Raw genomic sequence first — 16843 nt, 5'->3', positions numbered from 1 at the left:
TCTTGCTGGGAGACTTCAACGCACACGTGGGAAACGATGGAGACATCTGGAGAGGCGTGATTGGGAGGAAGGGCCTCCCTGATCTAAACCCGAATGGTCGTTTGTTGTTGGACTTCTGTGCTAGTCATGGAATGGCCATAACAAACACCATGTTCGAACATAAGGATGCTCATAAGTGCACGTGGTACCAGAGCACCCTAGGCTAAAGGTTAATGATCGATTTTGTAATCGTATCATCTGATCTGAGGCCGCATGTTTTGGACACTCGGGTGAAGAGAGGGGCGGAGCAGTCGACTGATCACCATCTGGTGGTGAGTTGGATCAAGGGGTGGGGGAAGACTCTGGACAGACCTGGTAAACCCAAACGGGTAGTGTGGGTGAACTGGGAACGTCTGGAGGAAGCAACTGTCCTGGGGATCTTTAACTCACACCTCCGGCGGAGCTTTTCAGCCATCCCTGTGGAGGTTGGGGGCATTGAACGTGAGTGGGCGATGTTCAAAACCTCTATTGCTGAAGCTGCGGTGATGAGCTGTGGTCTCAAGGTCTTAGGTGCCTCAAGGGGCGGTAACCCTTGAACACCGTGGTGGACCCCGGTGGTCAGGGAAGCCGTCCGACTGAAGAAGGAGTCCTTCCGGGTTATGTTATCCGGGAGGACTCTGGAAACAGTTGCAGGGTATCGAAGGACTAGAAGGGCGGCAGCTTCTGCCGTGTCAGAGGCAAAGCAGCGGGTGTGGGAGAAGTTCGGAGAAGCTATGCAGAAGGACTTTCGGTCGGCACCAAGGTGCTTCTGGAAAACCATCCGGCACCTCAGGAGGGGGAAGCGAGGAACCATCCAAGCTGTGTACAGCAAGGGTGAGACCCTGCTGACTTCAACTGAGAAGGTTATCGGCCGCTGGTAGGAACACTTTGAGGAACTCCTGAATCCGACTAACACGCCCTCTATGGTAGAGGCAGAGCTGGAAGCTGATGGGGGATCATCGTCAATTTCCCTGATGGAAGTCACTGAGGTAGTCAAACAACTCCACAGTGGCAAAGCCGCAGGGGTTGATGAGATCCGTCCAGAAATGCTGAAGGCTTTGGGTGGTGAGGGGCTGTCTTGGTTGACACGCCTCGTCAACATTGCGTGGAAGTCTGGGACAGTGCCTAGGGGTTGGCAGACCGGGGTGGTGGTTCCCCTATTTAAAAAGGGGGACCAGAGAATGTGTGCCAACTACAGGGGTATCACACTTCTCAGCCTCCCTGGTAAAGTCTACTCCAAGGTACTGGAAAGGAGGATTCGGCCGGTAGTCGAACCTCTGATTGAAGAGGAACAATGCGGATTCCGTCCTGGTCGTGGAACAACAGACCAACTCTTTACTCTTGCAAGGATCCTGGAGGGGGCCTGGGAGTACGCCCATCCGGTCTACATGTGTTTTGTGGATCTGGAGAAGGCGTATGACTGGGTCCCCCGGGTGATACTGTGGGAGATGCTGCGGGAGTATGGGGTGAGGGGGTCACTTTTGAGGGCCATCCAATCCCTGTACGCCCAAAGCGAGAGTTGTGTCCGGATACTCGGCAGTAAGTCGGACTCGTTTCCAGTGAATCTTGGCCTCCGCCAGGGCTGCGCTTTATCACCAATCCTGTTCGTGATTTTCATGGATAGGATATCGAGGCGTAGTCGTGGAGGAGAGGGGTTGCAGTTCGGTGACCTGAGGATCTCATCGCTGCTCTTTGCAGATGATGTGGTCCTTATGGCATCATCGGTCTGTGACCTTCAACAGTCACTGGATCGGTTCGCAGCCGAGTGTGCAGCGGTTGGGATGAGGATCAGCACCTCTAAATCTGAGGCCATGGCTCTCAGCAGGAAACCGGTGGATTGCCTACTCCGGGTAGGGAATGAGCCATTACCCCAAGTGAAGGAGTTCAAGTACCTCGGGGTCTTGTTCGCGAGTGAGGGGTCGATGGAGCGAGAGATTGGCCGGAGAATCGGAGCAGCGGGGGTGGTATTACAGTCACTTTACCGCACCGTTGTGATGAAAAGAGAGCTGAGCCAGAAGGCAAAGCTCTCAATATACCGGTCGATCTTCGTTCCTACCCTCACCTATGGTCATGAAGGCTGGGTCATGACCGAAAGAACGAGATCACGGGCACAAGCGGCCGAAATGGGTTTTCTCAGACAGGTGGCTGGCGTCTCCCTTAGAGATAGGGTGAGAAGCTCAGCCATCCGTGAGAGACTCGGAGTAGAGCCGCTGCAACTTTACGTTGAAAGGAGCCAGTTGAGGTGGTTCGGGCATCTAGTAATGATGCCACCTGGGCGCCTCCCTAGGGAGGTGTTCCAGGCACGTCCAGCTGGGAGGAGACCCCGGGGAAGACTCAGGACTCGGTGGAGAGATTATATCTCCTCACTGGCCTGGGAACGCCTCAGGATCCCCCAGTCGGAGCTAGAGGATGTGGCCCGGAGAAGGGAAGATTGGGGTTCCTTACTGGAGCTGCTGCCCCCGCGAACCGATCCCGGATAAGCGGTAGACGATGGATGGAACAAAGCCGAAGTTAATAAGACTAACCTTTCCTCGGTTTGTACTATGAGCATTATGAGTAAAGACACATTCAGCATATTCAAGTGCAACTGTTAACTAAAGTCTGATCCATCTGCTTTAGTGAGTATTTGTTTGTTATTGCAGAGATCTCCCATTACTGTGACGATCGTCTACATCTACCTTTAGTCTCTTCACTTTGTGTGTTTGCTTCTGTAGGTTCACTTTAACTCAAGTTGTCCTGAAAACCTCCAGTACCTGAGTGAGGAGGCGTCAGGTAGGAGACGCAGAGTCTTTGTTTTTCTCTCGCTGCCAGTTTTGGCTCTGTCCAAGCCAAATAAAGGATGTGCGTCACAATCGAAAACAAAAACATCGAGTACAATATGAAGGAGAGTCGGTGAAACATGTTTTCCCTGGAACAGGGAAGCAGACCGGACTTTCATCAAAAAGCTTTTTAATTGCTGGAAAACATTTCCAGAGTGAAAGAATGAAGTAGTTTCCTCTGCTCACATCGACGCTCAGTGTGACAGAAGGTTACAGAAGATCCACTTGAGGGTCGGATAGCAAGAAGTTTAAAACCTCTACATATTATACATAACTTAATTTAATCAATGGTTCTAAATCTTTATCTACAGGGACCATGCCTCATTTATATTTAGCCTCGCCGTGCCCCCCCCCCACACTTTTATAACTCGGGGCTTCTCCTTCGTCCCCCAGTTTGTCTTTAAAAAGTCGTAGTATATTAAAAAAGTCATTTACGTCATTAAAAAAGTCAAAGTATAGAGCAGTGGTTCCCAAACCTTTTCTGCAGGGCACCCTTATGTCGATAACAAATATTATATTTCATATTATCTCTGTTTTTATGTCAGAAGATCCAATAGTTACACTGTTCTTTAATTAGCGTGTTTAAAACTACTAAATGCTCTTGAAGGGGACGCTATACTGACTGAAGAATAATTCAAACTTCAACTTTTCTTAATGGAAAATCTTTATTTGTTCTAAATAAAACATAATGTAAAACAAAATGAACAATAAACCACGCAAGCCAATAAGTATTCTTTAATAATAAGATATCAGTGCAGAAACACAAACTCCTTATGGGGTTAAATTCCCCATATAGTAATAATGATAACAATATATAATAATAATAAGGTCCATATGAAGTATTTAACATATAAAATAAATGCAGAATCAGCTAATATAACTGCACTGTATGACAAAGATAAAAACAGATTACAAGTATCTGAACATGGATCCCATGAAGAAAAACAAAAACCCTGTTGAGACACGAGACAAAATGCTGATATTGTCTTTAAGAGGAAGTGCAATGAATGAGTGAATTAAGTTCCCTTCAAGCAGCACAGTGTGTTGGGCACTAGGACTGGTGAGAAGCCATCGAGGGTGTAAAGAAAGCTGAAGCCCCGCCCTTTTTTGGGTTAGCATCTATGCTACTAGCATTCAGGAGATATCTTTATTCAGTTATTAAGTATCCATATCCTAAGATGCATGAATATATCTAATATCTTCTTTACTTTAGCAAAGATAAAACAGTGTTAGGATATGAAACTACACGTCCTAAGAAGCTTTATGACTCAGAGGTGCTTGAAACGGGAGCGGGGCTTCCTCTCTGCCTAGACTTCTATCTATCCAACTCTTTCCACATACGTTAACCCAATTTAGTTCAAATCTCATCGGTTGCTAAAACGTGCCTTTCTTTGTGCATGTTGCAGAACCTTCGACCTCTTTGGTCTCCAAAAATGATCTTAGTGCTGAGTGTTAAAGAACCGTTTCATATTACGCTGTAAATCTGCAACGAAAACATGCTTTAAGGTGCTTTTCTGGAAACGCAATCAAACTGACTTTGATTTCTATAATCGATCAGAATACAGAACACATTAAATAGCCGACTAAACATAATCCTGCACATAGGACATAGGAAGTTTTTCACATTGAAATAGGAAGAACTTTCAATTTGAGCAATAATAATAATAATGTGCTTTTGTCTTTGCTGACGTATCAGGAGGGAAACAAAATGTGTTTGTTGAGTTTCTTATAGAAAGTGAAGAGAGGGGGAGTGAGAGCAGAAACTGATGAGTTGTAAATCAACTGGAGGAGTTGAGATGTGCGTCAGTGGGCCGGCTGAGCAGGATGTATCTCTCTCTCTATGTGTCAACTACACATCACTTCTTTTCATATCTCCTTCATAACCGTTTCTCTGCCCACATCCCCTCTCAGGATAATATTCTTTTCCAGGCCTAAGCAGTACGAGAACACTAACTTAGTCACTAACGTTGCTGCAGAAGCACAGCTTGAGTCTTTCTGTTTAGAAACTGTACTTTGGTTTTAGTCTTGCTAAACCACCATGTTGTCCATTCATGCATGTTGTCTCAGCATTTAAAAAGGACCAAATAATGTGGTTGTAACTCAAAAGACAAATGACCAAAAATCATAAAAATAAGACGCCGTTTGTAAAATATGTTCCGCACGTTGAGCGACTATTTATCAAAAGAGAAGAGTGGTCTGCTGAGTGATGTCAATGGACTCTCAGCAGGGACGCTGCCGTTCCCTCTGACCTGTGACGCTCCCGTCCCTTCTGACGCTCCCGTCCCCTCTCACCTGTGACGCTCCCGTCCCTTCTGACGCTCCCGTCCCCTCTGACCTGTGACGCTCCCGTCCTCTCTGACCTGTGACGCTCCCGTCCTCTCTGACCTGTGACGCTCCCGTCCTCTCTGACCTGTGACGCTCCTGTCCCCTCACCTGTGACGCTCCCGTCCTCTCTGACCTGTGACGCTCCCGTCCCCTTTGACCTCTGACGCTCCCGTCCCCTCTGACGCTCCCGTCCCCTCTGACCTGTGACGCTCCCGTCCCCTCTGAAGCTCCCGTCCCCTCTGACCTGTGACGCTCCCGTCCCCTCTGACCTGTGACCTGTTCACAAATGTTGACTCGTCATCACCAGGGGATCTACAATGGGTTCTAATCGTGTTCTACTTGAATCTATTGTATTGTATACTGCTGTTTTATCTGGATCTAAATGATTAAGAGTAGGCTACACAGCCTGAGGGGTTGTTGTGAAGACCCTCCCAACGTGACATTGTATTCCACTATATCTCCACTTAATATCTGCTGGCTGTTAACTGGCGCTGAGAGACACAGTTAAGGTGTTAAGATACAATGTCAACTTAGGGTTTATGTTCAACAAGAGCCCCCAGGGTCAGAGGTCATCTACAGGTCGAAGGGAACACACTGTGCACTTGACAATCATAAGGTACATTATATGGATCACAATGAACTTTAAAGAGAATTTCAGCACGACATAACACAGAACATATAGTGTTACTGGATCCAAGAGATGTAATACAAGTTCTAATAATGACACAGACATGGTATATGAAGCACCACTGCTTTTATATATGCAACTTTAAAACTACGTGATTAATTATGAAGCAACTTCACCCTCTTTACAATATTTAAAAATGCTACATATCTGGAAAACTGATTTTCGTCTTCAATCTGAACTTTTTTCCTGTTATTTTCTTAAAGCAAGAACAAAAACAGCAACTGACAGATTCAACAAACAATATTTGAGGGTAAAATTCAGAAGAAACGGCACGAGAGGGATCTGATCCATCTGCATCTGCAGGGGTAGATCAGGACAAAGTACCAGAACACACACACACACACACACACACACTATCTCCAACATCAGTTTCGTCTTTTTAAATACACAACGTATATGTGAACAAAGCTCTATAATTCTTACTCTTCAGTGGTCACAGAGACGATTAACTCCAAAAAGAGAGAAATTAAGAAAAAATACTTAAAGAAGAGAACAAATAGTGAACGTGTTTCACAGATACTGTCGAAGGTTACAGACATCATTTAGGTGGAAATGACACTTTCTAAATAAAAACTCTGACCTCACAAACTCATATTCGGTATCAAAGCTTTCCGATATCGGCAGCCACTCCGTGTCGTGGAATTACAAGACAAACTGTCCTAAACGTGGAGAATAAAACACTCTTCCACGTGTCTTCACAGGCTGCTGCTATGAACACGTGTATAGTCTGAATGAGTGATTTTACTTTGTGACAGAGGGTCCATATGACCTTCATCTAGAAGCTGAAGCGACATTTTCAGAACAGGAAGCCTGAATAACAAGACAACCTTCTACGGATCAAAAGTGCCCTTTTGATTCTCTCTAGTGCAACCCCTCACAGACCCCCCCCCCATACACCCTTAAAGTCATCTTACAGTAGCACACCAGTGGCTTTGCAAGTTTTGGCCCCTTTATTACAGAATCTCACATTCTTTAAACCGTGTCGCTGCGGTTCAGACTTTCTTTCTTCTACATTGAAAGATTCTCTTTGGCTTCTGGACTGATTTCAAATTGCTACTTTGGGCTCTCGGAAACAACGGCAACATAAACATTGTTTGCTATTTTCTCACATTAAATAGACAATATATCAAAATACAATTAATCAAACATAGAAACTGACAGATTCATTTATAATGAAAGTAATCATTAGTTGCAGCCCTACAGTGTTACAATATCTTTAGAATGATCTAGACTTTTAAACAGCTTTACCACACAGACAATGTGACACACATGATGTATTACACAACTCGACGTTAGTCTGCACGTGACAAAGTTTGGAAAAACAGGAAAGATATGCTTGATCTGTGGTTAAGAATCCTAAAACACTTGTGGTTTATTAAGGGCGGGAATTATCGCTGAAAGTAAAACGTGCATACACTCGGCCCTCACATCTGTGCACACGACTGTTTCTTATGATTTCCTTTGTCGCGTGAACTCTTCAGGTGTGTGTGTGTAAGTCAGATCCTGTCAGTCTGGTGAATGAGCCAAGCTATGGTGCTGACTATATACGCTTTAGCTCAATAAAATAATTGCACAATAAGAAAACCCTGTAATCACACAAGCTACTAACTCGACAGAGTCGAGCTGGAGAAACGTGTTTAGATTAAGAAGAGAAGATAGAAAAATACAACTTATAAAACAATATTAAACTTACAGTAGAGTACATGTATTGCAATATATGTTTGTTTAGTGCATCTGTGAGTAAGACACAACAAATAAAAACCTGGTAGGTAGTGAGAACATAAAATTGATATTGTAAAGGAGATGTGATAAAAGCAGAGAAACAGACTAATTATAATAACTAAAATAATGCACATGTCCTGTGATGTTACAGTGACTCAAGTGGGAGGGGTTGAGGAAAGATGACTGTAAGTGTGTAAATGTGTGTAGTTATAAAAGAAAAAGAAATACTCTCTATATAGCCATGTACAAGTCTTTACTTGAGTTGGATGTCCTAAGTTAGCATTATGTGATTTGGGAGCTGTATGTTTTTTTGTGGGGTGAATCAATAAGCAGAATTAAAGAGCACGCTTTGTAAAACATACCTTTAGTTATTTTAAATAAAAAAATTCAGAACCAGCTCATGATGACCGACTCTTGCTTGAGGCTTTGACTGGGACTATGGGAGTGGGCTGGGTCTAATTGCTGGTCAAATACACAAAGTGAAAGAACACTGTGTTTATAGTATAGTACGTCTCCCCTGAGCTACATGAGTTAGCAGATAAACAGAAGTTCATCAGAGTGTAGGACTGTGACGGCCTGGAGACAAAGGTTGTAGGTTTGAATCCCGTGTTTATATGTAACCGGGCCATACACTCCCACCTTGCAGAGCCTTAGCAGGAAACAGCTGGTGACTGTTTGGGCAGAGCTGGCCTTTAAGGCAGGTCGTGTATTTGAATCCTCACGCCACTAAAACCCCTTTTACACCAAAGGCCGGAGTTCAGCCTGCGTTTCTGTGCACAGAGCCGTTTACACTACAACCGATGACCGGCGATAAATCCCGGTGTCAGAGAGTTGCATCATTGATGTTTGTTCACCAAGCGACCCATGTTATATTATATGTGTGGGTCGTCTATGTGGTTGCATCAATGCAGGGAAACTTTTGAACACTGGTGTTCAACCTGCACCTGATTTTAGTCGAGAGGAAACAGAGGAGTAAGTGGCTCGACCCTGATATCTCTCATTTAGATGGTACAGAACTATAAAAAGGGACATGGCACAGAGTGTGGGGCTGAGCCGTATAATAAGGCAGGATGTGATTATGAATACCGTTCCCTATAGGTAGCTTAGCCTCAGGGCTCTCAGAGGGCCCAGAGGTACGAAGGTAAAGGCTTAAGTCTCGGGCTGCAGGTTGAGGCTTAGGGCTGCAGGTTGAGGCTTAGGGCTGGGAGTAAGTCCTGTTCTACGGCAGATCTTTAATCTGGGGCTCTAGGAGGCCTGGTCCAGGGCTCTCAGCAGGTCACAGCCCTGGAGGAGGTGCAGACTGCCCTGCAGCGGGACGTTGACCTCACAGTCGTAGCGGGTCAGCTCCGGCAGACAGAACGACTCATACGAATGGCCCAACAAACGACTAGCGATACCTGGAAAATTACAGAAATGGATCAAAATCTGTAAAACACCAAAAGTTTGAGAACTTCTGTTGCAATTGTTCTCTTGGGAGGGGGGTTTAAAGAGACGGGGGCTTAAAGAGACAGGCGCATTTCAGACAGTATGAGGAGAATTTCGTAAATAAGAATAATCTAGGAAAAAAACCTTGATTTTAGAAAACATGAATTATGTTCATTTACTTTGGAAACAGAATAAAAATAATCTTACTGGCATATTTGTTCTTGTTTTACTAAAATATAACTTTAATGACTCGATAAGGACACAAGTGTTTACAGTGATGTTCGGCAGAACGCTGTGGATTGTAAACAGTGAGGTCAGCTCACCCTCGGTCTTGTTGGAAGGGAGCACGTTATACGTTGTGTAGTTGCAGCTCTTTTGGGGAAAGGGTTTCTCATTTGCAGCACCTGTCCCGTGTCCTGGATACTGAGACTTCCTGTGTTTCTGCAGAGAGTTGACGCATGAAGACATGCTGCCTGGCATCATCCTCCCCATCTCTGTAGTGAGACACAAACACAGAGATTCCAGGTACAGTTGTTGAGTGAAACAGAGGATCGTGTGAGATGTTTCCACACAGACGGGGAGCTCATACCTGCACTGCTGGCACAGCTGTCCCCCCTCATCTTCTTCCACATGGCTTCTGACGGCGTACTTTCCCCCTGAAACACAAACATAGTTACTTAATTAGCTTAGTCTATTGGCGACCATTGAAATCTTCTTTTTCAGTTCTTGTTTTTATATTTCTGGATAAAAATGCATTCAGTATTTTTCAGAGTAATTGAAAATGTATAGATAGAAATATTTTCGTGCATGATTTATATTTAGCCTCACACCCCCTTATAACACCGGACCCCCTTAGTGTGTTAGACTAAATTAGGTGCTTATCTTAAAACAAGCTAAACCCATCACTAATGGACAGATACACTCATGTCGTGATGACTCAGGAATAAGTAACTTTACTTTTGTAGTTTTGTAGTTTGTAGTCTTGTAATCTGATAAATAAACTCACCGCAGCCATCTGAGTGAAGGAGCGCTTGATGCTGTTGGCCATGGCCATTCTTGCTGGACTCATGTCTCTGTAGGCTTGCACAAAATTGTCAATGGACCTGCAGAAACACAACAAATCAGCCAGCAGTCTTTAGAAACAGGACTGTTCTACTAACAGGGTGGATATGTAATGTCTGAATGTGTTCCTTTGTCAGCTCTCTTAACATATGCTGCGTATTATAAACCTCTTTAATGCATCACCTCTGTTTCTGCACCAGGTGTGACATGTTCTGCTGGCAAGACGGGCGCTCCTCTCCGGACACAGTGTCCATCAGGTAGGACTTGGAGGCTCGTTGTTGTTGGTAGGTTAACAGAGGGTCCGGGGGCCACTGCAGACTCTGCATGCCACCTATGGAGGACAGAGGGGTGCTGGCTGGAAGATTGCAGGAGGGATTCTGCATGTGCTCCATCATGTAAGACCTTGCACTGGAGTCCATGGTCCCCTGGCTGGAGCCGGCCGCCTGCTGCTGGTAGGAGCCTTGGGGCTGAGGAGGGGAGGACAGGGGCTGGAAGAGGCTGGCGATGTTGCTGAAGCTCTGCTTGGAGGCCTTGGAGCTTTTGGCCAGGCTGCTGTTGCTCCCCATGGACCCGGCTAGACCCCCTTCCAGGGCTTCAGACTCTGGGACGATGGGGTTCAGCTGGAAGTCCTCGCCATCCATCGGGATGTAAGGAGCCAACGTCTCCAGGTCCAAGTCACTCAAGTCTCTCTGGCAAAGTGAAGGATGACAAGGTTTATTAAACGCTCATCTACAGCGTGTTAACCTGGCTGCACACTGATGTGGCAGTTGCATATGTTTCCTTCTTAGACTGTGCAGGTCGATACCTTTTTACAAACTCATGAACTTTAGACAAACTTGTTCAAACTAAAAAGAGATTCCAATGTAACAAAGAGGAAGTAAACGTTTGCTACACATAGACCACGTAGAACTTTGGGTTTCTGACAAGCAGACGGTTTAATGTGATTATTTTGAGGTGAGATTTTAGAGAGAGAAACTGTTTTGTTGAAAGTAACTGATTTATAACTGCAACATGTTTAAACAATGTAGTAAGTGTGTTATCGACGGCCCGAGAAGAACAAATGTCCTTTAATTTGGGAAAAATCTTGCTCATGTTAAAATAATCAGACTGCGTAAACAAGGCCTCATAAATAAAATGCATGAACTGATAGCAGAGAGGCAGATTTAGGCCAAAGTGTATACTTCTGGGAGACGCACTTCAGTGTTTGCAGGACTGTTGTTCCCCTCTGTGTCCAGAGCAAACAGCTTCTCTGTCAGCTCCACCTTCAGGTCACTCTCCACTGAGCTGTAGTAATCACCTGGGCTGCTGGGCTGCAGGGGGGGGGGGTGGGATAATGGGTGATGGCGAGGAAGCAGAGAAATATGGACAACACGTAAGAGTGTAACAAGAAAGCGAAAGACGGTAACAAAGAGACGAGTTTTAACAAAGGCACTATTCACTGCTAAGAGCCCGTTCCTTCCAAATATCCACCCCCATTTTTCTCACACACATTGCTCACAGTTAGCGACCTTTACCCCCCCCCCCCCGGGCCTCACTGAACACAGAAAGAACAAACGAGGAAACAAACACAACCAATTATTCCTTTCAGTCTCTCACCGTGGAGCAGCTGCTGAGGCTCGGAGTGGCGCTGCCCGGCGGCCGATTCTGCTGCACGGTGAATTTGCCGGCCGTGATAGCCATGTCCCTCGGAAGTGATGCTGGAGGGGCAGACTTGTGGCTCTCGCTGGCCCAGGACGGAGGTCCCGGAGGGGGCATAGCTGCGGCAGACACCTGGGTGTATCCTGCAGGCTGCTGCGGCTCCTCAAACTGAGGGCAATCTGCAAGAACGAAGCAGAGATTAGAGTTGGTTGAGAAGAGACGAGATGAAGAATACAAGTGACGTAGACGAACATGACACTAACAGCAGATGTAATATGTATGCAATTACAACATTTTATTTAAAAAGCAAATTTATGCTAAAAACAAATGTTTGTCTATCAAATCAGGGTAAAACGTATTGAATCAGTGCCTCACATGTTAGTCATCAGCGAGAAATTACCTTTTTGTAATTAGTATCGTAATCTATTGGATTACAATTTTATTACGATTATCTCATTACTTTTGGATTATTTCTTTTATCAAACATTGAATAAATTGCACAAAAAACATTATTTTCTCACATCTCAAAACATTTTTTAATGCAAATAAAATGCATTTTGCATATCAAATCAAATCAAAATGCCCCTTACAGAATCACTACTGACACGAACTACAGGTGCCGGATCCACACACATCCTCAGAATACATGTAGACAGGAGTTCTAGATTAGCAATGTGACTATAATCTAATTATAGTTCTTTACTTTCTGTGATCTGTTACCACCCGACCCGTGACACTGGAGCATTAATGGGTACACTGCTCTGGTCTGAGTGTAATAATGCACTACAAGGTGTCCCTTTGTAGCGGGCATTATTGCTTACAATCATAATGACCGCAACAAGTGATGGAAGTCGATACAGACCGAAGTCCAGCGTGATGATTGTGTCTCCAGGTGTCGGAGCCAGCTGGGCCGGCTCCTCCGGCTCCTCTTTCAGTTTGGTGAACAGGGATTCTCCCGGCTCTCCGGTCACGCCTGCGCCTCCAGCAGTGAAGAAGTTGCTGGTTTGACGCGGCTTGAACAGGGACTCTGTCTGCTTCAGGGATAAAATCATGGACTTCTCCTCGATGTCACTGCAGAGTTGGAGAAGAGCAGAGAGAGTGTTGTGTGTCAAAGAACGCTTCAAGAGGCTTCCGTGTAAATGGGAAAATTAAATGTGATCTGTCTCCAGCACACGTAGATATAAACTCGCTCAATCTGAAAAGAAATGACACTTTTGGACCAAATCCAACCTGATTTTGAAATATCCTGCAGTTATGGAGCATGTGCAGGTGAACGGATGACGGAGCTCACCTGAGGACATAGTTGATGCACACGATGCACTGCGGCTGGGAGTTGCGGCTGTTGTAAATAACAGTTCCCTGTGTCTCCACCCAGACGTAGCCTCCGTCCTTCGCCAGCATACGATACTGACCGCTCACTGCCTGACCCTTGGAACACACTGCAGAGAGAGCACAGTGTTTGAGTTGTTGGGGACTCAACACAACTTTATGATGCTCATAAACTCCTCGTCTGCTTAGTCACAAGAGAAACTATCAAAGAGCTTTGAATGATGTCGCATCTATCATCATTCAGTAAAGATATTAACGGCTACCGCGAGGGTCGGCAAACAGACGTACGACTTATGGGAGCTGTTTATTAACGATAACAAAATGATCTTGTTTAATGTTAAGTTCTCGCATTTTATAGTCCAGTGCTCGACAGCAGATACTGAATAATGTTCCAGAACTAACGCTCACTCTGTTAATGTCGGACACAGATTTGGGGTTATTTAAATGAGTGATTAGAAATATAATATATATATTTATATATAAATGCATTTCTTTGCACGAGGCTGTGAAACTGTGGTTAGCAGGAGAAAGTGGGACGTTTGTGGGAGATGTGCTGGCTGCAGTCCAGAGCACTGGCGTGGGAAAGGAGCAGAGCTGTGGTCAGGGAGTGTACATAAGGCCAGTGACTGTGTGTTTGTGTGTGTGTGTGTGTGTGTGTGTGTGTGTGTGTGTGTGAGATATAAAGAGATAGAGAGCCCTTTATCGCAGCAGATTTCAGCCACACTCTGAGCCCTAAAATCCAATTTCCAAGTCAGTTCCTTCATCTTGTTTTTGTTGTTTCAAGATTCTGACAATCTGGCAAAACATTTAAATAAAATATAATTTTGGTTCTAAAACGGAAACATTAGAGCGATGCTGTGGGTCAGGGGATGTTTTTAGTACTCAAACACACACATTGCCATTATGTTGCAGGGGTAGTTTTTTTAGGAACTAAATGACCACCTTTCCTCTTGTACTGTCAGAGCTTCTAATAATATAGAACTATCTATATTCTCTATAGTGGAGAGAAAACCATGACACACACACACACAAGAATTTAATAGAGGCCACCTGGTCCCCTGTCCAGAGTGCAAACCTCATCAGGCCATCAATGGCTGAGATTAATTTAATAAAGACACACACACACACACACACACACACACACACACACACACACACACACACACACACACACACACACACACACACACACACACACACACACACTTCTGAATTTAACTAAAGGTTGAAAGAATAATAACTATATTTATAAAGCCAGACTGGATTTATTCCTCCTGGGGAAGTGGGATGATTTTAATCTGTTCTGAAGAGCGCCCCCCCCCACAATAAACTGCTCTCTGTCTGTGACGTCGCTGCTACACCTGAAACTTAAATCCTTGTTGTTTAAAGTTGATGTGATTATTTTTAATCACATCAAACTTCTCTTTTCAGCTCAGTGAGAAAAATATGACTTTAGTGTGAAAACGGTCTGATAGTCGGACACATGGTGTTCCATATCCCCCCCCCCCCCACCTTCCCCCTGTAATGTTAATCCAGTCTGAGTGTGGCTTCAGACTTCAGCTCGTGTTCATGTCGTGCCTCTGAGCGTGCACGTGTGAGTGCTTTGTGCTTACAGTTGTGGTGACTTTTGGTGACGCCGTCTGAGTCCAGGGCGTGGTAAAAGTCGTAGACTGAACGACCCATCAGATCATCAGGAGTGTAACCCATCAACTCTGCTACCCTGTAACACACACACACACACACACAGAGTTATTGCTTTGAACTTGTGTGATTCTCTTCCATCACGCGATGCTCAGCAGACACGTCGTGCACTCTGTCCTGAACTCCTGAACTTCAAAAGGCTTCATACACGATTTGCAAATCAGGCCGAGGTGAGTCTTCCGAAAATAAGAATAGTTCACATTCTCTGTCTCTGTAACTCCCCGTGTTTCTGGGAACAGCTAATCTCTTTCCGTCACTCGTCACAAGTTCACTTTGTTAACGAGCTCTTTTTGTTGTTGGCTTAACTCATAAAAAATACGTCATTGCCTAAATATTACAGGTTTGGGGTGAATTACAAGATTAAATTAATCTGAGTACCAAAGGAAGAGGCGTTCAGGTGCGTTGAGCTGAATTCACTTTTTTGAGAGTGAAAAATAAATAGAGACGTATTATTATGTCGTGTTAACTTAACAACAAACACACTGAGTGGTTTGTTGGAGAATCTCCTCCCAACAAACTGCTGTGAGAACATAATCCAGAGCAACAACAGGAAATGACCCCCGAACATGAGATTTATCGGCGAGCGGAGGGAGAAGTGGGATAAAGAGGCTGGATGGGACTTCATCCCACTCCTCCAGCCACCAGCATCGTTCAGTCTGGCAGCAGGACAGTAAACGGTTTAACTTCTTATTGTTGGCATGTTTGGTCTTGCCAATAAAGCCTCTTTTGAATTTGAGAGAGAGTCTCAGATGACATCACACCGACGCATCAGATCAGAGGTGAGGCAGAAAACAGAAAGTGGAACGTTTGGGAAAATGGAAGAGATGAAAGAAAAAGAGAGAAGAAGTTTAACAAAACCAAGAGCGGTTGATTATAATAATGATGATTGCTGGCTCAAGACCCCCAATACACACACACACACACACACACACACACACACACACACACACACACACACACACACACACACACACACACACACACACACACACACACACACACACACACACACACGGGCAGAGGGGCTTGTATGTAGACAAATGAACAATTTGTGTTTGCTCAGTGCTCGTCTTCCATTGGATAATAAACTGTTATATGGATGAGCTTGTTCACTGTATTCATAACATCCTGTTCTAAAAGATAAGAACTTTATGATGGAGTCGAGTGAATAGTAACAACACACACCATGATTAAACTGAACTCTTCACGAGGTGTAAAGGAGCCGTGAGAACCTACAGGGTTGGACTTCTGCTGGACCTCACGCTCTCTCCACTAAGTGAGGTTTCTCTTTCCCCTCCTTCCTGCTCCCTCTCTTTCTTTGTCTTCCCTTTCGCTACTCAACCCGCGGCAGCGCCAGACATGAAGAAACCTTTAGTCCCCTTCCTAATGAGTCTAAGTCCCCGCTGAGCCGGTCGGGCGACCCACCCGCAACAAACTCATTTGTGTAATTGGAGAGAAGATTTGGGCAGCTAGCAAATTGCACCAATAAGGCGAAAAACTCAAATGGGTCCTTGTTTGTAGAGCGTGACTTGCAGACGTGTGCACGCAACAAACACAACACACACAACACACGCAACAAACACAACACACACAACACACACAACAAACACAACAAACACAACACACACAACACACACAACACACAACCGCACAGTCACTTTCCTCCAAAAGAAACCTTTGTCCTGCATGAGCAACTTGATGAGATTACAGGTCTGTGAGCATGTGTGTGTGTGCATGTGTGTGTGTGTGTGTGTGTGTGTGTGTGTGTGTGTATCATCACCTCCTCCTGCCAGTGCGGGAGAAATGTTTGGGTTCAAATGCAGCGGTTGTTTGATTTGAAGATGACAGCTGTATGTGCAACAGAGTTGGCCTGAGAGAGACAAATCCTGTCCCATGTGGGGAGCAGCTCTGTGCCAGTGACATGACTGATGCGATGTCACACAATCACCTTTTTGAACCCCTCCAGTCTGGTTTTCGCCCCCTCCACAGCACAGAAACGGCATTACTCAACTATTCAACTACTGCTGATAGCGGTTCAATTATGCCGACGACACTCAGATCTACCTCAGCACCAAATCCCTCCATAATCCCGTCAGACCGTCTTTCACCCACCCAG

General features: G+C 45.0%; 1 protein-coding gene across 1 annotated transcript in view; it reads right to left on the bottom strand.

Annotated features, from left to right (window-relative positions):
• Nucleotides 1-3554: 3554 nt before the first annotated feature.
• The window catches only part of epas1b (endothelial PAS domain protein 1b), a 41919-nt gene continuing 28630 nt past the window's right edge, over nucleotides 3555-16843 (bottom strand). Inside the window, exons 7-16 of the mRNA XM_029449895.1 lie at nucleotides 14640-14746; nucleotides 12989-13136; nucleotides 12560-12768; nucleotides 11656-11876; nucleotides 11256-11369; nucleotides 10243-10748; nucleotides 10004-10100; nucleotides 9587-9653; nucleotides 9321-9491; nucleotides 3555-8969 (exon numbers count right to left, since the gene is read on the bottom strand). Of these exons, the coding sequence (XP_029305755.1) occupies nucleotides 8818-8969; nucleotides 9321-9491; nucleotides 9587-9653; nucleotides 10004-10100; nucleotides 10243-10748; nucleotides 11256-11369; nucleotides 11656-11876; nucleotides 12560-12768; nucleotides 12989-13136; nucleotides 14640-14746 (1792 nt within the window). The 3' untranslated portion in view covers nucleotides 3555-8817. The remainder of the gene's footprint in view (nucleotides 8970-9320; nucleotides 9492-9586; nucleotides 9654-10003; nucleotides 10101-10242; nucleotides 10749-11255; nucleotides 11370-11655; nucleotides 11877-12559; nucleotides 12769-12988; nucleotides 13137-14639; nucleotides 14747-16843) is intronic.

This window comes from Cottoperca gobio, chromosome 15, assembly GCF_900634415.1.
Source record: "Cottoperca gobio chromosome 15, fCotGob3.1, whole genome shotgun sequence".
NCBI lineage: Eukaryota > Metazoa > Chordata > Actinopteri > Perciformes > Bovichtidae > Cottoperca > Cottoperca gobio.
Note: the sequence above shows the minus strand (reverse complement) of the source record. Positions and strands in the feature narration are given on the sequence as shown.